This window comes from Aquila chrysaetos, chromosome 9 (genome assembly GCF_900496995.4).
Source record: "Aquila chrysaetos chrysaetos chromosome 9, bAquChr1.4, whole genome shotgun sequence".
Classification (NCBI taxonomy): domain Eukaryota; kingdom Metazoa; phylum Chordata; class Aves; order Accipitriformes; family Accipitridae; genus Aquila; species Aquila chrysaetos.
The window spans coordinates 11135515-11161411 of record NC_044012.1 but is presented as its reverse complement, the minus strand read 5'-3'; the positions used below and the strand labels follow the sequence as shown (position 1 = coordinate 11161411).

Here is a 25897-nt window from a genome sequence, read left to right as displayed (position 1 = left end):
ATTCCCACAATACTTGTTCTCTTTAAGAAATATCTTTATGTCAATTTAAGATGAGGCTGGAAGCTAGACAGATCCTCAGATCTAAGGACAGATTCTAGATAGATTCTGAAGGGCATCCAGGTTTTTTTTCCTGTGGATAGCATTAAGTGTTAAATTACTGTTATATTCAACATAGCAACTTGTGTTAATTTTTACCTCAATAAAAACATATCAGCTAAACAGCTTTTTATCAGATATGTTTTTGACTTCATTTTTTCACATCTGTGAAAGTAATTCAAAAGACCTGGAGGTATCAACATTCCTTCTGCTAGTTCTTACTGCAACATTCCTTCATCAAGTTCTTACAGATGATAGAAGTACTGCAAAATACACTTCTGGTAGCTAGTTAAGCCTTTGACATGAAAAGCCATCAATTTTATAAATTTTTAATTAGCAGATTTGCATCTGAAAGGAGACATCATTTTCAGGCTCTAAAAATATTTATCAAAAAAGTAATGCCATTTGTTTCAAATGACAAACGTACAAATTCCTAAGAAAGTCTGGAAATGAAAGTGTTTCGTGTTTAAAGCTTCCTGTACTATGCTAACTAGAGCTAAATTGAAGATTGCTGCATCACAGCTCAAGCCAACAAGTTATATGAAGAAATGTTATCTTTCCAATGGAAAAAACTATTTGACTGAAGGGGTTTTTTTTTTGTTTGGTTTTGTTTTTTTAAACCTCAGATCTATGGAAAATACTGAATAAGTCACTTTTTCAGAGTACTGCTTTCAAAGTCCTTGATATTCATATCAAATGGAACAAAACAAGTAGCTTTATGTAGATCAGAAGGAAAATACTACAGAAGGATTCAAAATGCTAAAAATGCCAGTCCGTTGTATATACATGCATTTTTTTCCTTACACATACATGTATTTGGTGCTTGCAGAAAATCATTTTATCCTTCCTTAAAGGCTGTGATAATCCTTAAGTATATACCATAAGTATGTTTAAATAAGATGATGGTAATTCAGACTTAACCATTGTTAAGAAGCTTTTGATAACATAACTATGATGCCTATTTTTGCCACTAATTTATCAACTAAGTTGACAAAATAACTATCAAAATTATGAGTCAAATGAGCTTGTTTCTGAGACGCCTACACAGTCCTAACACATACACACACACACGTGCAAATGAGTGCGGGAAACGGATTCATGGTCTGATAAAAGGTTTTCCTGTTAGTTCTAGTGCTGCCTCCCTCCAGGCAGTTTCCATAAATGCCTACTACAAAGTTTCTGTAGCTATGTTCCAGGCCAACAGAAACTGTATTTACAAGAGAATAGATTTGTAAGTTGTTCTTACTACTACTATCAGAAGAATTCATTAATCTCCTCTTAGACTCTACAGTCAGTTTCATAGTCTTTAGCTATTTGCTTATGGCTATAAAATTTTATCTCACTTCATCTTTAACAATAATCCCTCTACATTTAACATTTATTGGTGGTTCAAACACATCTGGCAAACCACATGGCACTTGCTCTTTAGTCTCTAATCCTTCAGCATCCAAGCTTTTCACTGCAGTAACAGCTGTAGAACAGGAACCAGTATGACTCCCATGGAATTGCACAGTAATGGAGGGAAAATGGAGGGATATGGGAAAGATGCAGTCCGGCTGTATCTCCAGACTGCGAGACTGGTAAAGAGCAGGAAGGATCATTTTGGGGAGAGGTAAAATACATAAGTTCAAGAGTTTGGTTTTAAACAATTTTACATGTTAACAATAGGAGGAACATAATCTGTTAAGTCTCTTTCAGTACTTTTATGTGGTCCATATAGGAAAGGTCAGAACTACTACAACTGTGACAAGAAACAAGGAATTCATTCCCATTCTTATTTATTAATGAAAGTTGCTTGTATTTCAGTTCACCTCCTGTTAAAAAAGAAAACAGGCATACATATAAATACCTGCTTGCCTTTGTAAGCACCCTAGCATCTGGTGGATAGCAGCAGGAAATTAGTTATTACTAGCAATATTTAACAGTATTCTTTGTAAAAGGACCCTTATAAAAAAAACATAATAAAGGAAAAGACACACACCTGCAGGGTCAAAAGGCAGGATTTCTCCCAACATCCCAAACACTCCATCAGTTTGGTCACGATTTGGCCATGTGTTGTTCCTAGGTCCTTGTGGTTTCTGTCCTAACATCTCTGACATCATATTGTCCATATAGCTGCTCACAAGACCCAAGCTGTACAAATCAGAGCTTAAATCGGAAAAACCAGGATTGTTCCACTGGTTTAAATGAGACAATCCAGCTCCAACAGCTTGGGCTGGCTGCTGTGAAGAGTTAGTCAGCCATTTGGCAGGTACACGTTGCTGTGGTCCAATAGGTTGAAGCAAGTGTTGGTAATACTGCATTTGCTGCTGCTGCTGCTTTTGTGACTGTTGTTGCTGTGACAAGCCCTGCTGAGAGGGATGCAGTGGTGTGAGAGAGACAGATTGCGGTTGCTGTTGTACTGTTCCTGATTTTTGCTCTGTTGCTGTCGAGGATGCAACAGAGTTCCTCCTTTTCACCATCGGAGAAGTCTGCTGGGATTTGCCCATGTTAAAACCAGACAAGAAATCTATAACATCCTGCATTTCTTGGTCAGTTGGTAAATTCATACCTTTGTCATCCTTGCTGTCATCTGGCTTGAAGAAGTTGTCCCGTCTTTCAACTAGAAACCCATTCACTAGCTGATTGCTTGTGCTCTGAATTGACTGCAGTGGATCTGCAGTCCTAGGAAAATTACCAATGTTCAAAATGCTTTGTAACCGTGCATCTATGTTAGTGGGCATTTTAGCTTTCTCCTCTGAGTTGGAACTTATGAAGACATTTTTGGAAGGTGTATTGGGGATTGAATAACTTCCAGTATTACTTGTACTGGTGCAGGAAGTTTTTTTTGTAAACCGTGAAGTCAGTTTTGAGAACGTCTTTTGTAGACCACCTGAAGGCTTGCTTCCATTTCCGGATGGCATGTCAACTTGATTCCCAAAGTCTGAGATTTCACGCTGTAACTGGATCTGAATACAAGGCAAAGCTTGCTCCCTGCATCGACAAAAACACATATATCAAACCACCTAACACATAACTGAGCTTGTACTTTGCAGGAAAATGTGTATTTGGGTAACAGCTAGTGGAAGAAACACAACCAAAGATTGCCAAGTTCATTAGCTACTTCGTATGGTAACATTGCAAACTATTACTAGCATTTGCAATAGCATTAACTACTTTCCATTCCTTAAGAAATTTTAATTGTGCTTCAAGACCTAAATGGAGACTAATTTAATATAAATCAAGTATTTTTGTAAGAGAGAAACAAATACTTTTGTGCACGTGGATAAGCTGCTGGTTTGGTTTTTAAAAGACTGCTGTATCTCTGTACATACCCACAAGGTACCCATGTGGATTACCAATTTTTTGCTCCCAGTTTGACTAGTGCTTTCCCCTTCTGATGAACCGGTACTATCGAATTCCTCAGTACAGATCTCTCAACAATGATGGCTTTGTTTAAACTAGGGAAGTAGAGCATGAGGCTCAAGAGGAGATGTACCTTCCTTCCTTCCACCTGTGTATGTCAAACACAGCAGTATAGAGCACATCTACTAGTCCCAAAGTCTTCTCTGGATCCAGACTCCTCTGTAGCAAAGACATTGTTGCTGGATCTTCTTTCAGACACCTGTAATCATTAAGTTCAACTTAAAAATCAAAATTTTTCCTTTTTACATTAAACAATTTTACCATACTAGTCAGATAATAAAGGGCCAATTGATGCACTACTTCTGCTCCTACAGAAGCGCAACTAGTAAAGGCAGCACAACGTATGAATGCATGAGGGTTCCCAAGGCCTGCAGCCCCAGTTTCTTTTTACTGTTGAATATACAGCTAATCTAACTATAACATTAAGAGTTATATAATTTCTTTTAAAACCATGATTAATGATTGGCTCTTTAGCTGAGCAGGCATAATTTAGGCACAGAGGTAAGAAACAATGAATACACAAAGCCCATTTCTGGAGAATGGCAAGAGCACTCAACAAACCTGACACAAGACGCTAGCACGTGGGTGCACTCTGGAGTCCAACGCTAAGAACCCCCAGCCTGACAGACTCCATGTGGAAAATGATTCAGCATATCCAACAGTCTGGGGAAGATTTTATTGAGCTGTGAAGGTGCAGGATTAGTGAATTTTCCTCATTAGTGGCAGAGAATTAGGACTGAATTTGAGGTGAAATCAGAATAACTTAAATCTAGATATTAGCACATTTGTCAGTACTTAATGAGCCCCTCCAGCAGAGATGAGTAAAGAGGCACTCTGACTATGTGTCAGCAGGAGGAGCTCTTCCAGAGCACACAAAGCCTGGCTCAAAGCACTCTGCATTATTTTAGTTCTTTCATAATAGAGCAATTTACATAAAGAGAACAGAGAAGTGCCAGTTTATAATCTACAGAGGGATTAAAGATGTGTTTGGGTAAACAGACTATCAGTTGACTCGTGCTTCTGGACATACCATTGGTACCATTAGTAACAGGCTATCTCACTAAGGATTCAGATGAATGAACTGTGTTGTACTGAAATTCGTAACGCCGAGTACTCCGAAGTAAGAGAGAAAGGAAGTGGTCTAATTCCAAATTATTGTTTCAAAAGGGAAGAAATCCTCACCTAAACTGCAGACTAATCCTGCCATTCTTTCCTAGGCAGTCAACTAAACTGGTAGGAATAGCATCTCATGGACCACCGAGTTCCGCGGTTCATGGCAGCACTTAAAGAACAGCTCAGTGAAGAAAGAGCAAAAGCTTTCATATTAATCTCACCTAATTCCTGGCTCTCCTGAGTAACAGATGTGAGGACGTGCCAGGGAGGAGCATAACAGGAATACTATTGGATTTATTTTATATATTTTTTTTAAACCTTCTCTTTCATCATCAAGCTTTTTCTTTAGAAGTATGTTTTAATGCCCCACTACTGCCTCTCTTCCATTGCCTCCAGAGGCAGCACTAGTGCAAAGACAGCTGAAGTACAACTGTCAGTCTGTCAGGAACAGTGATACGCAAACAGTTCCAGATAAAGGAACTTAAGGCAGATATACCGTAATTATGTAGTATTCTCTCTTCCATTTGTACTGCAGTATTTTTCCCTATATATTTCAGTCATAGCTGTTAGTATAATCTGCAATGCAGTATTTTTATTTACCAAGTTGATGGAACTTGCACCACAATTCTGGATCCTTCTAAACTTATCTGAGGAGCATAGGCTTCTTTATTTTCAATCTGTGCGGTGTCCACAACCACCTAGCAAATAAAATGAAAATAAAAGGGAAATTATTTTAAGAATTAGTTCTAGTTATTTTATCACCCTTGTGGTTAAGATGCAATAGTCTCACCTTCCTGCTACACTACAGGTGCAAAAAGTAAGCAGATAAAAACAGATCAACTCACAAAATCATTATAAGTTGATTTCTATTTTAATATCTAAAAAAAGAAAATATAAAATTAGTTTGATACAGTAACCTATATTTCAAGGACTTACTTCTTCTCAATTACATACTGTAGTTATGCATCACTACGTAGTTACCAACTGCTTTATCTAACAGCTGGTAATTATCAATGGGTTCGTGTAACAGCCAAGCACTTGGGAGGTTTGGCACTATTACTACTTTAATAGCACCCAAACACCTATTTATCAAAATACTTTAAATAATTTAACTGCAGTGCATGGTATGATACAGACAAGTAGTATTTAGTCTGCAACTCTTCACATAGCTCACAATTCTGAACACACACCCCCTCCTTTTAAGGCTATAAAATTCTCTCTATTCTACCTAATGGAACTGCACTATTATTAATTCCCTATTATATAAAGGGAAGAAAAGTGATTCAATTTGTTGAATTCTGAGCCTTCTGTAAGACATCATGAAGATATATGGAAGATGAAAGTCTTCAAAATTAACCTTCTGTCACGAACCTTTCTTTTTATGGAATTGAGAAAGAATGGATTCACTTCAGCTTCATTTAAACTTGTAATACCAGTGATAGTAAGTTCCATATTTGGTTCATGCTTTCTGATGTTGTCCAGTCTGCATGGGTTGGCCTTTTTGATCATTTCCATAATTTCCTATTTTGGTCATGCTGAACCAGCAGCTTTTTGGCAGCAGTCAGCAGTTCCTGCTTCAGTGACTAGCAGATTAGCTGTACCATTTACCCTTGAAATGGCCAAAGTCCTCTGGTGTAAATAAGCCTCAAGGGATATTACTGGCTTTTTTGCAATCATCCTACACTGGTTCTACTTCTAACTGGTTGTCTACTACTGGTTATGAAGAAATGCAAAATATGAATAATACTGAGAGTCTCTTCTCCCTCTTCCTGTAACAAAACCATCTGATGACATTTGAACACAATTATTTCCCACCTTTTAGATATTTTAGCGTAAGGCCTCAGTCTTCCCCCAGTTGACTCTAAGGATTTGCCCAAGTTTATTCAAACTTGTAAAACATGTCTAAGCCCAGTGACAAAATGCCATGCTATTATCCACTCATGAAAATACCTCTCATTTAATAACAGGGCAACTCCATTACTTTTTTCCTTGTATTTGTACCATTTTGATTTTATGTAATTTGGTAATCTGCGATTCAGCTATACTGCAATTATAATTGGGATAAGGAGAGATGAACTTCGGAAGGACTTTTTTTCAACTCCCAAGAAAAACACTGTCTGCATCTCAGACCTGCAAGTCAGAACTAAAATTCTGATTTGTGCAGACCTAGATCAGCTTCTGGCAGTGGTGCATGGTAGGTAGTGCTCATGGTCTGGGCTTTGTTGGGGGTGCTTCACCCCCACACCCCCATATCTTCCTTTCTTCCCTTTAAGAAGTTTTACATTTGTCAACATTTGGTCAGAGTTACGACATCTGGGATTTAACATTACTAGGAGATTTAGTGCTTCTGCAATGCATGTTGGTTTTTTTTCTACAGAAAGATCTACTAGCACAAAAAAGGATGGCTAGAGACTCAGTTAAACGTTCTGTTCATGACTCTGCACGAGGCCAGTTCCAAGTTTTATTTCCACTCATCCTCTGAATTCAACCATTTTAATACACATTACTTTTACTCAAAGATGGAGATTTCTTCAGCTGACCCAAATCTGAGAATACAATTCTTTATATATATGCTAAGCTAAAAACTGAAAAACTGCACTTTTAAAAATTATTTCTTATGTTAGAACTGAAGCCTAAAAATAACCAAGCAAACTAAGTCACATCTCACTGTGCTTTCCACTCCTAACGAGTTTCTTCTTAAAAGGCACATGGTAAGACAGGCTTAAGATAGTGAGACTGCCAAGTAATGTTCTTTTTTAAATTTGGCATTTAAATGACAAATTTACACACAACTCTGAACTAATGCAGACAGCTTAGTTTCTAAAAGCAGTAAACCAAATACTATGTAATATTGTCCCATGATTCATTTGTCTGAGTTCTACACAAAATAAACTTAAAATAAACACATTCTCCCTCCCCGCCTGGTGGGTGCTTAGAGGATAGCTTCCTGTGCATCAGACATCTATTGTTCTTGTTTTACAGGTGCTTCCTCTCTCATCTCCACCCAAAGAATGCTTTAAAGAAGCAAATTACAATTTCTCATCATTGCATGAGGCTACATACAAGCATAATTGAATCCTGTAAAAAAATTATAGCACATAGTTTATAAAGAAAAACCTCAACCCTCACACCCTTCCAAACTGCAACAAATCAAAGTGAGAATGAACGAAAGACAGAAGGCTTGCAAGTATTTTGTCATGCGTATAGCTCATTACCGTGTCTTTGAAGGCAGAAACCTGCTACCTTCAGAACCTGAGGTTCATGCAAAAATCTTTGGAGACACATTCATGATTCAACACAAGTAATATTCCTTATATCAGCACTGTCATTTGGGAGATCTAAGTAAGTTTTATTCTGACAACTCTCCAAATGTTATGATAAACCTGAAGAGTATCAGCGCTTTAATTACCAGCAGGTCTAACGAGTTATGTCTAGACTTGGGGACACCAGATTTCCAGAATCTCGAGTCCAAATATGCCTCCGGCCACTCCCCAAATCTCATCAGGGCAGGACTTGGGTGTGCACAACCCTAAAACCCCCTGGAAAGGAAATAGTGGGAGGTGCAGCATCCTCCAAGGCATTCCTCATCTAGACACTCAGGAGCCAAGAACTTATCGTGAGTTACAGCACACTCCCATAGGGCTACTGAGAAACAGTTTCTTTCTTGGCCTCATTTCCCATACCTTGCTGCTGACTCCCAGCATCCTACCATGAACTATGGCAGGTGAAGACACAATCCCACTTAACCATATCCTTTTTTCTAGTTCTTCTTGTATTTATTAATATTTAATACATATTTTCCTTGAAAACACTTAAGCAGAAGTTTGATCAATCCTACTATTCCACAGTTGACTTTCTCTCCCTGCAAAGATACCACCTTCTTATGCCTCCCTGTAAAATTTCCTTCTACAAAGTGGTTAATGCACTACCATCTCCTATCCTTAAACCCCTGTATCACAGTGAAGTAAGGACTGATAGCAGATGCGCTGCTGTTATGATACTGATGGTCTGTCCCTTTGATTTTAGGCCGCCTTTACATGATAAGTCAGTTGAATTCCAGTATGATTTGAACCTACTTCTCTAACAGATATTTAATATTAAGGGAATATCTAATAACTAGTATCAAAGGAATGCTAAAGTAGAAATATCTGACAAATTTATTATTTACATTATTGGAGAACCTAGTAACAGTACCAAAAAACATATGGTTTAATGAACTAGGACAGAAGGTCAAAGTCACTTAATCAGCCGTGTGATTTGTTTGAAAAATGTGGTATTTACAAAGTATGTAGCAATATGGATCCTTTCATCAGAAATTACAGTTAGTTAGAGAGTCCTGATGGCCTGCCACCACCTTGAACAAAGAATCAGTATATGAATCAACTCATTGTCGGTTAAAGATGATGCAAATACTTGACAGAAACGATCATAGGCTACGGTGTACCTTTACGCTTGCATTTCCTTCCTATCCTATTGCAGTCTTTCCCCCATTTTATTTGTCCAGTCAAATGCCAACTCACAGTAGTCCAAAAACCTGTGTCATGAATGAACACTTTATTAAATGAAGAGATAGCAGTAATTAGTTATGGGAGCACTAATGCATTTTCTTATCAGAGTATGTTCCAAAGCATCTATTTTTAGCAACTGTTTAGATACTGTAAAATCCATGGGGTTTGTTTCTAATGAACACATATGTCTACAGCAAGGTATTTAATTGCTCTGTCCTGTTGGAGATGTCAGGTAGCATTACTTGGTGCAGAGGACTTCCTGGTTTACATTGGGCAGGAAACCCAGCTTCCATTCAAAGCAGAGAGGAAATGAAAAAATGGCAGTTTTTAAAGCTCATCTGAGAGAAGGAAGGGGGGAAGGGGTGTTTCTCTTTAACATGGTCATCTATAGATTTGAAAATCTATTTCACTATGAATTAGAAGTTTCATTTCTTGTGCTCTCTCTAATAATGGAGAATACGAAGTACACAGTACATTCTTCTGTTCCTATCAACTACAGATACCATCTACAAACTTGCATTCTACGAGGATACATTTTGCTCATAAATCAAGTTAGCTGCAGCATTAAAAATGGAGAAACACAAAGTAAGACACTGGAAATTAATTTCCAAACCCTTTAAAATATCTAGTTTCTCTTCAGGATGTTTAAGTAGCCCTTTTTTTGCTAAGGCTATTCATAGTCACTTACCAGTCCAGCTTGGCCAAATAACAATTGTACAGCAGTTTTGCAGGCTCCTCGCCAAGTGGAAGGGCAAACCTGATTTAGTACTTCAGTAACAGGAGAGTCATCCCGTGGTGTAAGTCCATTATGGCATCCAGCTTCCTTAATCAACTGCAGCATTGTGTGCTGGGGGAGGGGGAAATCATAAAAACTTTGTCATACTAAACACATGATTCAGAAATGATAACACCAATGCTTCCATATGTATTGTTCTACACATATTTCAAATAACTATAATGTGTGCTACCTCTCAACAGTCTTCTATAACTAAAAGAGCTCAACTACAGAGCAGAAATATGGAAGACAGTCTCTGCTATTTGGAACAAAATACTCCTCCAAAATCATAAACAGTATTTTTGCTTATATTCTTGCAAAATGGTTTAATCAAAACTACAAGAAGCACTGCAAAGACAATAAAAAAGCAGCATTTTGAGCTGTGGATTGTTTCAACTCTTTCAGGAGCAAGGAACTGGGCTTATCTACAAAAAAAAAAAAGTGAAAATGCTGATTAAAATTGCCCGTATTACTTCTGAATGGACATCTTTTCCATTCCTTTATACTGAAAACACAATTAATGTCTCCACAATTTTAAATTATTTTTTAAAAAAATTATTAAAGTTTGTAAGAAGACATTAAAACGAGCTCTGTTACAAAATATTTTTTCAAGTACCTCCTTTAGCACTAGGCTGGGCCAGACTTATTTTGGCACCTAAGAAGATAAAAACTCTGAAGTGCATCACCTGGTTGGGGCACCTGTAAGGGCTCACTTTCCTCTGCACTTCTTGATACTTAACCCACCTATTTTCAAAAAGTTCATAGCAGCTTCATTACCTCCTAGACTTCTATGCTTCTCTCAGATTGGACTGAATTTGGCCAGGTGGTTAAAACTTTACCAGAAGCAGGCGTGGACCTACAATGTTATCAACATCTTGTTTCCACAGGAAATCAGGCTAAAAATATGTACTTTTAAATACAAGTTTGGCACTGAACTTCTACTGCAGTTGTTCTCTAAATTTTAAGGAGTTCTACTCTTTTTTTTCCTCTTTTTTTTTTTTTTTTTTTTTTTTTTTTTCCTTTCTCTCTTCACTCCTGTGGTTAGATTCAGAGTTATTACCGTCTTCAGCTTCAGGTTTTCTGCTGCAGACTCATTAAAGGATATTCCTTTCAGAAAATGCGACCCTATCTGAACAGGTACAGTGGGCAGTTCACACTGAATTGGCTGTGGTGGAGTCTGTCTCCTTCCTGTTTGCTGGGCTTCAGCTTCACTGCAACAGCCCTTAAACATAAAAGAACAGATCAATTAGAAGAAATGAAGACTTTAGAAAATCCTAATACAAGTCCAATGTTTTTTTTTAAAATAGTTATTTTCAAGGTGAGGAGCAATGAAAGAGAGAGCACGTTTAGCAGACCCTACCTGAAGACTTGCTTCAATAGCTTTCGGGTTCAAGTGGAAGCCAGCCTTCATTGCATATTCACAATGGCCTAAACTCTCCAAAGCCACTTTGTAAGCCTGACATTGAAGAAAAAGTTGAGATAGAACAGGCGTATCAGCAAGTAAGCAAGCATGCAGTCATTGTGTCTGGACACATACATAAGAATTGTTACATGGATTTACCCTACTCAGTTCTATGGCATACACACATTTATCACGTAAGATTCCAATACTGTAATTCTCAAATACCTCGTGGCTACCTGTGGTACATATTTCTCCAGCAATATACTCCTTCCCTATTTCATTCCTTGGCCCCCTGACTGTACTACGTGCACAGGAAAGCAGCAAGTTTAAAAACTCACCTGCAAAGCACTGTCAATTTTCATGTTTAGCTCTTTGAGCTGATGTTCAGGGATTGCCACACTCTGTGAGCAGAAAAGTTGCTGAACTTCAATTCCTGCCAAACACCCATCACAGCCTCTTTCTCGCAGTCGAGATGTGGCCTGTAAAGTAAAATAAAAATCCAGGGTAAAGAGGTTCAACATTAAACCAGGTCAAGCTTAATTAAATTTTAAAAAAGAAAAAAAAAACAACCCACAGATTTTAAAACATTATAAAAGAGATGAGAAGCAGCACCTGGTGGAAAGGATCAGGAGGAGATGATTTATTATAACTTATTAAACCTCTACCACTGCTTTGAAAGTACAAATCTCACGTAATTTGTATGGCATATAGGTGTTGGCTAGCAACTTAATTCAGCATTGTTTGCTGTTACTATTTCAGCTCCCTCCCAGGACTAAGGATCCTGTTACACAGGCCACATGATGACTCTGGTTACCAGAGGAGGAACTTAAAACTTCAACATAAAGGATATTACTTGCCACAGAACCAGAATATACATTTAATCATGTGTACAAACACTCCTGTGTACATAAGAAGATATATTTTATAAAACTAAGGGTGATTACTGTAGTGCAATTTGAGAAGAGCCACACCAGACTGTAAGATCAGGTCAGCATGGCAAGAGAATAGCCTTACATAATATGATTTTGAAAAATAAGAAATATGAAAAGCCAAATATCTAGCTTTAACTGTAAAATATTACACTACTGAGCAGGGTGAAACAAATAGAAACCTACTCTCAACTGCATTTAAGGCCTCAGATATGGCTTATTCTTCAGTCTAGGACGAGTCCTACTCTAAAGTAGGATGTCCAAACTGGGGATTTTTGGTACTACAGCCAATGGACAGACATAATGCTCACCTCATTGACACATACAAAATTACAGCATTTTCCAAGTGAGAATCTTAAAAAGGAAAAACAGTTTTGAGCTACTGATAGAGTATCATCTTAAACTTTATTCTGAAACAGCAATGTATTCTCCTGCCAAAGAGGCTAATTTTATATGGAAATAATGGATTGCCTTCCACTCCACAAAGTAAAAATTTGGAAAGATTTCAGTATTTCAAGTCTCCCTTCTATCAAAATGACATGTATATTAGACTACCTACAATTATAAGAGAAAGAGATTTTATTTATTTACAGAGCACAGATTTTTCTTACACTGCCCTAAAACCCCACACAAGTACTTCAGATTAGCTATTTTAGTCAATCGTAAAAATTGAGAAGTTCCTTCTATTGTTATTCTGGAACTAGGGACAATCTGTATTCTTCTCGTCTCCCCATTTATGTTTAATAAAAGATTTGATTAGTGTAATACTTGTACTAAACTCTATTTCGAAATAAAGGTCTTATTAACAGAAATAGCTCAAGTGGGCTGTTAAGGAGGCAGAAAAGAAAGTTAAGGTCCCCGATTCTGCAAACCCAAGTTTAATTTTAACCACATTTTAAACAAACTTGATAGCAATTGTAGGGCATTTCTAGAAATTGTAACACAGTTTTAAGGAACTAAGTATATTAAACATAAAATTAACGGGTTTTATTGAAAAGGAGTAAAGCTATACCAGGATTAGACCTGTTATGATTATCTGTAATACACCTAAAGCACTCCCAAATCCCTATTTTATTCAGTGAAGTAAATCTATGCTGCGGTAAAAATAACAAATAATCCCTCTGCATTCATAGTTCTAAAGGTAACTTGTTTGCTTTCATATACCTTGCAAATGTTAGTTGATAAATGGAAACCTTGACAAGATTTCCAGCAAAGATGATTAATACGCCTGTGTGGGCTGCCGAATTAGACTTCAAAAGCACATGCTCCAAGTTACTTGAATTTAAGGAAACCATGCACTTAATGCCTGAATCCATTTTGATCTATCAGTCTGCAGACTTCAACAGTGCAACGGAAAGCAGAAAAGCTCATGAAACTATTTTGCTTTGTGAAGTACTTCTTTTTCAGCAGGAAAAGTAAGGACTCCACAGATGGCAAGTGTTTGTGAAAACACAAGTCCAGGGAATGGTACATTTAAAGTAATACGATCAACATTCCAACAATTGATGGATCAAGGAACATCAAACTTAACAGCATGAAGGCGAAAGTGTTAAAAGTTACCATAAAGATTTTAAAGTATAAAACAGAATTCATACTCAAAATTTAGAAGAAATAGACATTATCTAAATTATTTTTCCATCAAGATTTTACTATGATTTTGAACAACGACTTGTATGTTGGTTTTGGGTTTTGGTTGTTTTCAGTTTTCTTTTTTCAAATTCGCTCTGTCTGCCAAATCGCATTTCAACATTGTTAATTCATTACTAATAACAACAAGCTGTTTCCACTGTTTGTGCACTCCTTAGGTACAATCATATCACAAAGAAAACTTTACACAGGGCAAAGATAGTATAATCACCATATAGGTAAAACAAGCATCTGAAACTAACTGCACCATGTTCCCACCTTCAAATGTAGCATGTCTTTAAAATCAGAGATTTTCTTCCTTTATTAGGGCATCCAGCCTCAATTTAGGTTTCACTAAACATTGCTGTCATTTCACTAAATATAATGTCACTACAGCAAGACCTCCATACCTCTGCTGCTCCTCTCCATGATCTTACTGCATCTTCTAGCTCATTTGTGGGGCTTAAGTTTGAGGCTCCAGCCCCACTAACGTTCTTTCTCTCCTGGGCTACAGCTTCAGCAAAGCAAGAGTGTGCCACTGGCTGGACCTTCTGCAAAGCTTGTGACAGGAACTGAAAGTGGACCTGCATCACCGTCAAGAAACATCGCCCAAGTACCTGCGGGAGAAGAAACAAGCCAGTTTCAAGCAAATCGAAGATGTCACAGAAGTTTCCCTTCTTCCTTTTTGTTCAGTGATTGGGTAAGGAACCAAGTTAAACTCAGTTCTTTTTTTTATTAAAAGAACGCTTCAGATCGTAAGTAACACATAATATTTCACCTTTTACTTAAAATAAGGTAAACAGTGAGTGAGCATTGGTTTCTATGAATTAAGGGGAGATCAGACTGATTCCATGTCATTTTTACTTCTGCACTCAAGTTATGGTTAATTTGAAGAACAAAAAGCTTGTCAAGTTACTTAGCAATATCAAGCACATGACAATACAAAAATGGGAGTAGCATATTATCACAAGGACAAAGTCAACAGCAAAACCCACTTGCACATAGACCTAGCTGAATATATGATAAAAACCCCAAAACAAACAAATCTGAATCATTTTAAAATGTTATCATTAAAAAAAAAAAAAAAATCAGAAAAGCTTAATCCAGCAGTTTATCTTCCAAGCAGAGCAATAACCTGTAATAAGCATCAGAACATTTTGCCACATAATACAGTGGCAACACAGTGCCATTTTTAGAATATAACAGTGACTGCAGAATGCATGCATAAAGTTGCAGCCCTGTCACTTGCATTGTCTGACATGAACTGCTAACGCTGGCACAAATCTTCTCTTCAGAACATTTCACTGAAATGGGTCATGTAATACTCAGAAAATCCGAGGAAAGGCAGCGAAGCAAAGGGCTGCCAGTCTCTCCCAGTACTCACTGGGCTGAGGGCAGCACCAGCGTTGTGCCAGGGAAGGGGCGCCCACCTCCACCAGCCAGAGCCCAGCTCCGTGTCCTGGACCTCTGTCACCTGCACATTTCCATCCCCGGTTTATCTCCGCCTCTCATACGCATGCTAATGAGAATTATAACCAAAGACACACACATGCCTCAGTTACTACAAGCAAAACAGAACAGGTCACACAAACTGAGTACTTCTGTGCGGCCACCACATGTGGAAGAACAGACAGGAGTGCAACCATCCAGAAGGACAACCTGGAGAGCAAAGCAGCATGAACAGGAGCACTCTGTCTACCTTCAGGGCCGCGCTCTCCTAAGCGGACAAAAGCTTACAACAAAGCATAACCAGAACACGGCAGAGAAACAAGTATTTTCCAAATTACTGTAGAAAGTATTTAAGAGCTATTCAAAGTGTTTTGTTTCTTCTATGGAGATTGTCACACAAAGTGATTTAAAAATGTATATTTGACTTTGATTTATTAAAAAAGACTCAACTTTAATTCCATTTTAGGAATAATTCATAAAATACACAGATAATGTACAAAGCCATTATGCCTTGCAGCAAATAAATCATCTGGCTCATTTTCAGCTACATTCTTCTGGAATAAAAATATTCAGACACAATGATCTTACTGGCAAGACTGTGGAGTCACACGAACAGTTATATGCATTAGCTATCTACTTCAGAAGAACCAGTGGTGGCAATGCTTTTTTCCATTGCATCCGGACTCCTTTTGACATTCCATTCTGGTTCAATCACTTCCCTTCTTTGTACAAGACATAAAATTAAACATTTTTGGTACTTTGACTGACCTCTGAAAGTGGAGTTTGCCTTATTAAAAAAAGCAGCCAGCAAATGATAAAATGAATAAAACTCCAACTTTCCTGGCTACAAGATTAGAAAGATTTATAAGAAAATTGCAAGAAAAGGCAACTGGTGATCTGAATACTTCTGTGTATGAAGAATGCAGTTCTCAGGGGAAGAAGAAACTAGGACTCATTAGGAATTTCAAGCCGATTAAGTTTCAAAGAATATTTAAGGTACAGAGGTTGAAGTTTCCCCTGCCTGGGAATAATGCTCAAAATAAACAAATGATTTAGTTTAAGTGGCAGCACACAACATTCCTAGTATAATTTACAATGTTAAACAGTAAAGATAAATAGTAACATCTGCTTTACTGAACTTCTGTTTTGTTTAAAAAAGTAATCTATTTCAGTCTTCCTCAGAAATGGGTAAGGACGGTTTTAACTGCTTAAATAAAATCCAAGTGGTGGAGGATTTTTGCACTGTTAAACACTCAATGCAGATGCCAAACTTGCTTTGCTTTTAAAGTTGACTTCTTGAGGATTTTCTTCCAAAGAGCTGAAACTCTGTCTTAACTGTGGGAAAGTAGTACAGCCACCACCAGTTTAACAAATACAGCCAGTGTTGGCTAGCAGTTAAAGTGTGTAAAGCAATATATACTAAATCTCTGTTGTGAAATCTGCAGAACAATATTAGCATATGGATGCATTTTTTTCACAGTTGAAGACACCACCATCTCTTTTTCGAGTTTATTTTTCCCTGCTTTCCTATGCAGAAGTGTTTGACTCCCCTGCTTTAGACCATAATAAGAACCAACTAAAGCCTAGAGACTATGAAGTAATCAAAGATGAACTGGAATCATCACAGGTGTCAACTAGTAAGTTTTTCTTGGTAGTGGTGGTGTTTTCTTAAACCATTTTTTAGAATCATTTATATTGCATATACGATGAGGTCTTCAGCTTGCAAACTTTTCATGCCAAGAAATACAGCTCTAGCACCTTGACTTTCCTAACCTGTTACCAGGTAGGACAACTATCCAGCTCAGCAGCTGAATAACCTTACCTAAAGGAATCTCTCTTCCTGTTTAGGCATGTGGAAGCAATGGGACTTTTGGGGGAGGTCTCACTTCAGACTTCCTTGTCTCAAACAGGTGATGAGTTTAATCAAACTGGTTACATACAAACAGGAGCATCGGGTGGAGGTACAGTGTTAGGTTACTCTGTCCCGCATTATCCTCCTAATGGGGGCACACAATCAACTTTGGAACATTTTGCTGGACGAAGTGCACACACGAAATTGCCAGATTTCATTGCTAAACAGTGATGCCACGCAAATTCCCTGGCAAGCAAATCTTATACAACAGATTCTTTAAAACAGAACACTACCACTAATAAAGTCAGCAAATAACCAGTGTCAGTCTTCCAAATGTGATACAAATAATGACCTGCAGTTCCAAGTACCATTTTATGTAGTAGAATTTCTTTCCCTTCCCCCCCTTTTTTTTTTCTTTTTGGCTATTTACCTAAGCGAACAAAACACTCAAAAAACCAAAACACCGCAACACGCTTATTCAGTGGTTTCCTACTACCCCATTTCCCTTAACAGAGTTCTTAATAGCTTTGGTAACAATAAGCCCTGTGCACAACCTGTCTACCCACTGAAGATACCAGATTAAAATAGCAATATAATGAAGTTAACAATGAGGTATGACTCAAACTGGTGTACCAGATTATGAGATAACACCCTTTCCCACATAATACTGAAAGCGGGCAGAATATTATTCATTTTTACTAGGTAGCAATGCCCTGCAGTTTGGAAGAGTGATCTCATGACCAAAACACCTCCAAGGGAAGACATGATCCTGCTCATTGAAAAAGAGTTACCTACAAGATAAACTAGATTCCAGCAGAAGTTGCACTTTTACATCTACAGTATTAAGAGACACGGGCAACCTAACAGACTCATTTCTGCTAACAGTCAACCTAAAAACCCAGTAGGGATAATCTGATATTGACAGCTACTAAAATGCTAACTATAATTTAGCAAAGAAGCATTTAAGTGTTAAGCATTTTAAAAATAAAAAGCAGCAATTAAAATGTAATACAAAATATTTCTAAAGACAATGCTAGCAGATCTGAGAGCAGATCATGAGATTATAGACCAAGACAAGAATACAATGGCATTCCAGCAAGCCATAGCATTTCCTACTGATTTGAAGCAGCTTTTTGCTACTAACAGTTCCACAACTCAGAAAAGTCTGAAGCCAATCCCTGCAAATCACAGGAAAGATAATAATTTTAAAAAATATTTAAATTGGGCTTTATAATGTTTGCTAAGGAAAGCCTACATTTTATATTTACTCAGACATTTTTGTCCCACAAGCTTCTTGTTCAAAAATCTTCAGTTATTTTATACACACACAAGCCAAAAATTATCTCCATTTAATACAAAACAGAGCACCCAAGTAAATATCCTGTGCCCATTCATGCCTCCCTTTTGTTTAGGAAGGCAACATGTACATCTCTGTCTTTAAGACAATACATAAGCTCCACGTAACTAAAACAAGATTCATTCTTTGTATTTTGCAGTACTGAGGCTGCTGCAAAGCTTCACAAGAGATGAGGAAATTTACAAATTTCTTCCAGTTTTAATTCCCCACGCCCCCCCCCCCCCCCCACCCCCGACTTCCTTTAATGCTTCTATTAACAGAAGTGCAGTTTTACTGCATTCTTCCAGCTTACAAAACTTTAACAACAGATCTGGAAAACTTAACATAAAACACACTCTTGTTCCCCCTGATTTCCAAGCTGTTCCTCACCCATACAGGCACAAAACACCTGAGAATTCAGTTTTTTTGAAGGGGAAAGGGAAAGGCAAAAAATAAAAATCAGCATTTGCACTTCTGAAAGTAAGAAACCTTGGGAAACTCCATCTGTCACCAAGACTTTGATCAAGAGAAGTCACCTTCTTACACATTCTGGCAGACAGCTCTGAACTAGCAAGCTCTGTTCTGCTAAAATACAATAAATAAATTAAAACCCTCACCCACTGCTGCTACAGTCCAGGTTGCACAACCTTCTTTAGTCCAAATCCAAGTCAGCATATGTTCATCAGAACTTGAAGTTTTCTTGATATTGCCTTCCCTGGGGGCTAGAGCCCGCTGCACTAGATTAAAAACGTGTGGCACCTCAGAAGAACTATAGCTTTCTGCTAATTTTCTACAGCCAAACCTGCTTTGCTTATATTTCTCATTCTTCCTCAAAACATACAGCCTTTGTTGAGAATGACTTAGGAAAAGTACATTTTCCTTAGCTGGGCTGATGCATAGAAAAAGCCTCATTCATGTCCTTCTTATGAATTTGGGGTTCTCTCCTCCCACCCCAACATGAATTACCACTCGCCTCCCACTGCCTCTGTTAATACCAGACTTCATCCCTCAAAGAGGCTCTGGAGTACCTCTTCATAGGATGTTGCTGAGCTGCCACTCAGACATTTGACCATCTCTCAATTCTCTCTCAGAGTTATAAGTTCTTTCAGTCACCTACTAGAGAAGCTGAAAAATTCAGATATTACTGTATTTCCCCCCCCTTGTATTTTCCAAGGAAACAATTACACTGCCTCTCGCACTCTTTTCCCCTCATTTCCCCTGGTCAGTGAACTCTGATGAAGTCAGGCAAGCCCTTTATATTTTTCTGCTTCCATTGTGAGTTTTTTAATCCTGCTGGTAGTTTTACGAAATGTTAACTTTTCCATAGATCGCAGAAAAAAAAAAAAAACAAACCACAGCTTTTTTTTTTTTTTTTTTTTTTAATTTACATTTCAGCATAAATAGCTCAGTCTTCAAATCACAGAAAAGCAGAGTAGGAGAGGCTCTCAAAAGGTCATCCTACTGTCCCAAGCAAGGAGCAGTTTCACCTGGGTCAGTTTTGCTAGACACAGGTTTAACCTGTTCTGTAAGTTCCTCATGATGGAGGCTCCCTACCCTTTGGAGCAATCCACGTCAGTGCTTCACTAACATTACAAAGTATTTCCACAACGTCTAATATGAATCTTTCCTCCTGAAATTTAAGTTCATTACTTCTTGCTCCACCTTACGTGGACATGATGAACAGAACACTGCCACATCGTCTGGCAGCTTCTTACATACCTGAACAATTCTCATTTTCCTTCTTTGTCTTCTCTTCTGTAGAGCCAGTCTTTTCAATTTGTCCTCTGAAGTCCTATCTCCTGGGTGTCTGATTACTCTTGCTACTTTCCTCTGGTGTCTCTCCAGTTGCTCACTATTTCTCTAAGTGCAACAGCAGTGATGCATGGGTGTACCATTGTGTTTAAGGCCATAATAACCAAAGTGAAGAATGTTGAATGCTTATTTCACGGTTCTTGTACGTTATAGTCGTGTTAAATACATGGCAACAGCCTCTTTGCACAATAGCGACAACATTGATTTATTATTCGGACCTGCACAACACTGACTCCTACTCAACATACGACTACCGTAAGCCCTAGAAGTGTTCTTCAAAACTGCTGCCCAGTGGGCTCCACTTGTGAGGCTGAAAATTTCTATTTAAATATTGTAACATTCAGTTTTCCCCTCTGAATTCCATCCCAACTGGAAAAATCATTTGTTCAATTCAAGATTATTTTTAATTCAGCACGTCTTCCAGCACACCTGTATCACGTACTTTCAAGTCACCTACAAACTTAAATGTATTCTCTATACTGACCTCTGCCAAGGTCCATTTTGACAGTAAGCAACAGATAACTGCTTCGTGGGCACAATCATCCAACTAGCTTGCCCATATACTTAAGTCACCTAAACCATGTTCCCTGGCTGACTTAAAAATCAACCTGTGAGTCAGTGTCAAATCCTTAAATTTTTCTGGTTCTTAAGCAAATGCAGAATGCAATACTTATTACACAAAAGTTCCCATAAATCTTGCATACTGACATTTTTTAAAGCTATGTGCAAGATGCAGTTTTATTTAAGAAAAGGTATAAGAAAAGTATGATGACAAGTGGTCAATTTCCACAAGATATGCCTAAACAGAAAACCAAGCAATCCAGCTGTTTTGCCTGCGTTCTCTTTACATTTGTTCCTACCACAAAGCTGCCTGGTGAAGAGAGAACTGCAGATGCACGTGGAGCTCAGAAACAAGGGTTAGATCTATACAGGTAAAGCAGGGACCAAAGCAAGTTTCTCTACCTTTGCTTTAAGCTGGCAGGATGTGCAGCCAACTTATGCAAACAATGCTTTGCTTTTGCTCATGAACTCCACTCACTGCTGAAGAAGCACTCTCGCCACACAGTGTGTGGCACAGGGTATGAATTAGCACCTAGAATTGCTTGACTAGGTTATAAAAGCAGTATACAGATAGTTGCCAACATTTGGCAAGACAGTTTCAAAGTCCACGAAAAAAAACCCTAGAAGACAGGCAGTCCTTCATATGTTTTTGCTTTTTTTAATTAAAAGAAGCCTTTCAGCACAGGTATTATCAAGGTCTTTAATTACATAAACTCACATTGATACCTAAATTAAAAATAAAATAAAATAAAAGATATTTCTTCCTACAGCCTTAGCTAAACATAGTGATGTTATTAGATTGCTTTCAAAAATACCAGTCTCCAGAAGACATTTATAATACACAGCTAATCTTACTTCATTCTATACTAAGTATACAACACTGAAAACTGTCAGTCATATTTCTCACTACAATTATGTACTACAAATAGCATTTTACTTAACTACTTCATCCATAAGTTGTGCAGTTACAGAAAGCACATAATGCCTGATAAGCATGTGTGTATAACATTAATCCTTACAAAGTTACCCAAAACCTAAAACAAAAATAAGAGAACTCAAAATTAAGTTTTCCACTCAGGATGGAATTCTGTAGGAAAAACTTTGCAAAGACTGCTGTAAAGAAATAAGTCAAAACATGAAGAACTACTTAAAACACCAGGGATTTGTATGTGACTATCACTTAACACTGCCTGGTACATAATTAAGATATTCACTACAGGAGAAATACCTAGAAATATCCAGCCAGGCATGATGAGAGTGGGGGATCCTCTCAACTTCAGAACCTCTGAATTCTGACTGTTGGGCAGAATTAGGCATCTGTTGGGCACTTGCTGCCAGCATATGGAAATTACAGCAGAGTCATGACAAAGTTTTACAGCACAAATCTCTCAGGCTAGCATGGTATTTTCCTTTAAGCACAACAGCTCACAATGACAAAAATGTTCTGAAGAGTGATAAACATTATTTTACACAAATTTCGATCATCAGTCAACTCATGCAGTTTTACACAAACACTGATGACAATATGCCACTCCCAAGTGTTCAGGTTTCCCCTCAGAATGGATAATACTAAAGAAAAACTGTTCAAAACTTTAATTTAGTTGGTTTGGAGTGACAGGGTGTTGGGGCTTTTTTGTTTTTCTTCATCATCATCATCATTATTATTATTATTATCATTATAACTAAGCATGGTTTCCCCTAAGAAACAGATGTTGGATTGCTGGTTATAAGTTTAAATCATATAGAAGATTACCATTTAGAATTATATAGGTAGTACAATTTAATTATAACTCATCTTTCTTATTTCCTGATATCTTCTTATCATGAAGTTCTTACACATAAATACCCACTAAATACCTAATTCAACACAGTTGGAAGTCAGGCACTGCAAATGACTTAATACTTTCAAGAAGAAAAACAACAGAATAGAAGAGTTTCTCTTTTTACCAGCATCCCCCACAAACAGAACGCAAGGCAGAGAGAACTTACGGTGTAGAAGTCATTTTGAAGAGAAGTCCAATTAAGAAGGAATGATACAAATCCACATGCAAAACAGTATCCCCCAAGGTAACTTACCTCAATGTCTTGTAGGCTGAACTCTTTTTGATCTTTAAAGTTTGCAGCTCCTGCACTCAGTTCCATCAGCATTTTTGCTATTTCTGGTTTTATTGCTGCTGTGAGTCGACTCGCTGCTTCCATGACATGTTCCTGCACGTCTTTCAGTTGCATAGCTGCCTTAGAATAGTGTGAGTTCCTAAATACACTGCTGAAAAGGTCTGTAAGGAAAGTGCTTGTACGGCAAAACACGTTGAGTGCATCCAGATATTTGGAGATTCCCTGCTGGATGTCTGCGATCGGAGTAGTATGGGACACAGGGTGGTTGCAGCTGCCCGCAGCAGCTGAGGAGACCAAAGGGGATGCTGGGGTTGTAGATGCCAGCGGTGCGCTCAGGGTCCTGCCTAGCTCAGGCATTTGATACTGCTGGTGTTGCTGCACTTTTTGCTTGGACCCGCCAAGCAAAAAGCGCCGCTTATAGTCCATTTTGCTTTCTTGTGCACTACAGCAATACATAAGTGAGTGCTTGTCCAAAGATTTCTTGAATTAACAATCACTTGTCAAATTCCTTCCTCAAATATATAGTTATGTACAGTAACAGTGGAGGACTGTGTACATAGGTTTCACAAAAGGCATTTCAAAAAGGCAAGCGTCTGTATAATCTGTATCAGCAGTGAGAAAGGCAGCAGATTTGCTGACTTTGTATTTTAAGTGTTCAGTGCAGCCCTGCTGCAGTTATAAGCTGTACTCAAAAAACAAGCCCAAGTATCTTAATAATGCTCTGTCTCGTTTGGTATTCCACTCTGCACACACAAAAGCAATGCTGGAGCAGAGAAGTTATCACCTACGATTCCTTCACGAGCATATTATTGTCACTTGCTGTTCAGTCCGCAAAAGTTATTTTTGTCAATGCAAATAATAGTTTTAGAAGCAATACCTTAATACAATTTTCCCATTAGTAATATCAGGAAAAGCGGAGCAAACCACCGATCAACAGCGATTATAAAAGCAGTGCAGAGGCTGCTTCCTTGAAAAAGCAAATCCTTATGTCAGCAGACCAAATATCTTAAATGTCTTGACAGATCCAGTCTGCCAAATTAGTATATTTGTAGCGTCTCTTCTTAATACTGGAGGGAAAAAAAAAAATCTGGACTCTGTTTACAGAAGACTTTGCAAGTATAAGCTATTAAAAATTAGAGTGTTTATTATTGCAAGCCTTCTTCCCCTTTCCTTGTTTGTTGAGGTAGTTGTTTCCGTTGTAACATTAAGCAGTGGTGCTTCCAGATTGCATTTGCCCTCAATTGTAGACTCGGAACAAAAATGCACAAATGTATTTGTAAGGCCTCTAGGTCATTTCCTGTGAAGGGAAAAAAAAAAAGTTTAAAATTTTATGGAACAATGAGAAGGTTTAAGATTTTAACTCCTGCAGCATCCTGGTATACTTCTCTAAGCGCACATTGTCAACAATATGCAAGACCAAAAGGAAGGGAGAGTTGCACTAACAGCTTAAAAGGCAGTTACAAGTTGGTGTCATCCTTTTCCTAAACTCAACACTGCTGAACATTTTATTAATTCTCCCATCCTAGACTGTGAAACTTAAGACTATAGTTAATCCCCTGTGCAACCCTTATGCAGTGGAAGGCTATTAATGCAGAGCTCAGGGGGAGTTAATCACATTTTCTAACCTCACCTTTTTTAAATAAATTAAGAATTAAGTCAATGAAACCTTTTTTCATGCACCATAATTTATTGCAGAAATCTGAGACTCCCATTCATTTTAATAATTTACTAAATCAACAGGTACAGGTCCTTAATTTTTTTTCAGTACAACAGCAGACAATCTGTCTATATCCTAACTGAGATTAGCTGAAAAATACAAAATACACATCCCATTTCAGGATGATGGACAGCATCTATCATATGCAAGGTATTACATGAGGCAGAATTGCCTAACAGACTGGCCTAAATAACACTCTCACCAGATATGAAAGTGGGGAGGAAAAACAGCTTCTAGTACTGCCTTGCTCCTGCTAGCAAACTCTAGTGCAGCGGGAGAGCCAAGAGCGCTTTCTCGAAGGCATTTGTAGGAAAGTGAACAGAGCCTGAGTAGTGAGAAAGGGTCAGTTTGCAGCAGAAGACCTTCAAGGCCAGGCTGGAGGAACTGGAGCTCCTGGAAAAGGGCATAAAGATGTTTAAACCCTTTATCCTTAGCCAAACACAGCTCTGAACTGGACAGGGGTTGGCATATCATGATCATGTTTACAGGTTGGAGTCCTATATCCATACAATGGTCACAGTTATCCTAGAAGCTCATTTACATACCTTTATATACACATTTTATATAAACACACACATATACGTACGTGTGTGTGATGAGATTTTAAATTATTTTTATGCACTATGAATTTATAGCTTGTTAATTAATCCCACCTCAATCATCTTCCTTTCTTCTGTGCCGGAGTCAGAACTGCCTTGACTTAATTACCTCTTATCCCACCAGCCAGGTTAGGGTGGGAAACCCCATACTAGTGTCCTGAACAGGTAACTTTCTACAGTGTTCCTTGCTGTGAGAGAGTAACGTTCTATTTCTTGAGACCACAAACGACACTGATTAACAATGTCAGGACATTATCAGAAGGAAAGTATAATGCAGAGAAATACAATTTGTTCTGTCAGTTTATCTAGTCCTAGCTATTAGTTACACATTAGGCCACTCTCTCCCTCCCCTACACATACACATAACTTGATTTGATCAAATAAGGACGTTCTTTTCCTTACTGCAGCAATTGTGATGTACGAGGCTAATATCAAACAGTAATTCATAACAGCGTTTCTTCCCTGAGCACTTAAAAGAATAATGCAGATAAAACAGGAAGAGCCCTTTAATTCAACAACAAAATGTTCCTTTTGCTATTATATTTGAGATATGAAACATGTATTAATATTGTCAAAATGGTTGGGGAATAAAGATTTTATCT

At 37.9% G+C, this 25897-nt stretch overlaps 1 protein-coding gene across 3 annotated transcripts in view; it reads right to left on the bottom strand.

Annotated features, from left to right (window-relative positions):
* GARRE1 (granule associated Rac and RHOG effector 1) overlaps positions 1-25897 on the bottom strand; it is a 62862-nt gene that overhangs the window by 8199 nt on the left and 28766 nt on the right. The window contains exons 2-12 of one of the 3 annotated variants that reach the window (XM_041125869.1): positions 24899-25089; positions 22941-24276; positions 20211-20351; positions 14265-14471; positions 11638-11778; positions 11258-11353; positions 10958-11119; positions 9811-9969; positions 5215-5312; positions 3575-3700; positions 2078-3069 (exon numbers count right to left, since the gene is read on the bottom strand). In XM_041125869.1, coding sequence (XP_040981803.1) covers positions 2078-3069; positions 3575-3700; positions 5215-5312; positions 9811-9969; positions 10958-11119; positions 11258-11353; positions 11638-11778; positions 14265-14471; positions 20211-20351; positions 22941-23435 — 2617 coding nt within the window. In that variant the 5' untranslated portion in view covers positions 23436-24276; positions 24899-25089. The remainder of the gene's footprint in view (positions 1-2077; positions 3070-3574; positions 3701-5214; positions 5313-9810; positions 9970-10957; positions 11120-11257; positions 11354-11637; positions 11779-14264; positions 14472-20210; positions 20352-22940; positions 24277-24898; positions 25090-25897) is intronic. The other 2 variants (XM_030024760.2, XM_030024761.2) reach the window with 2 other exon arrangements.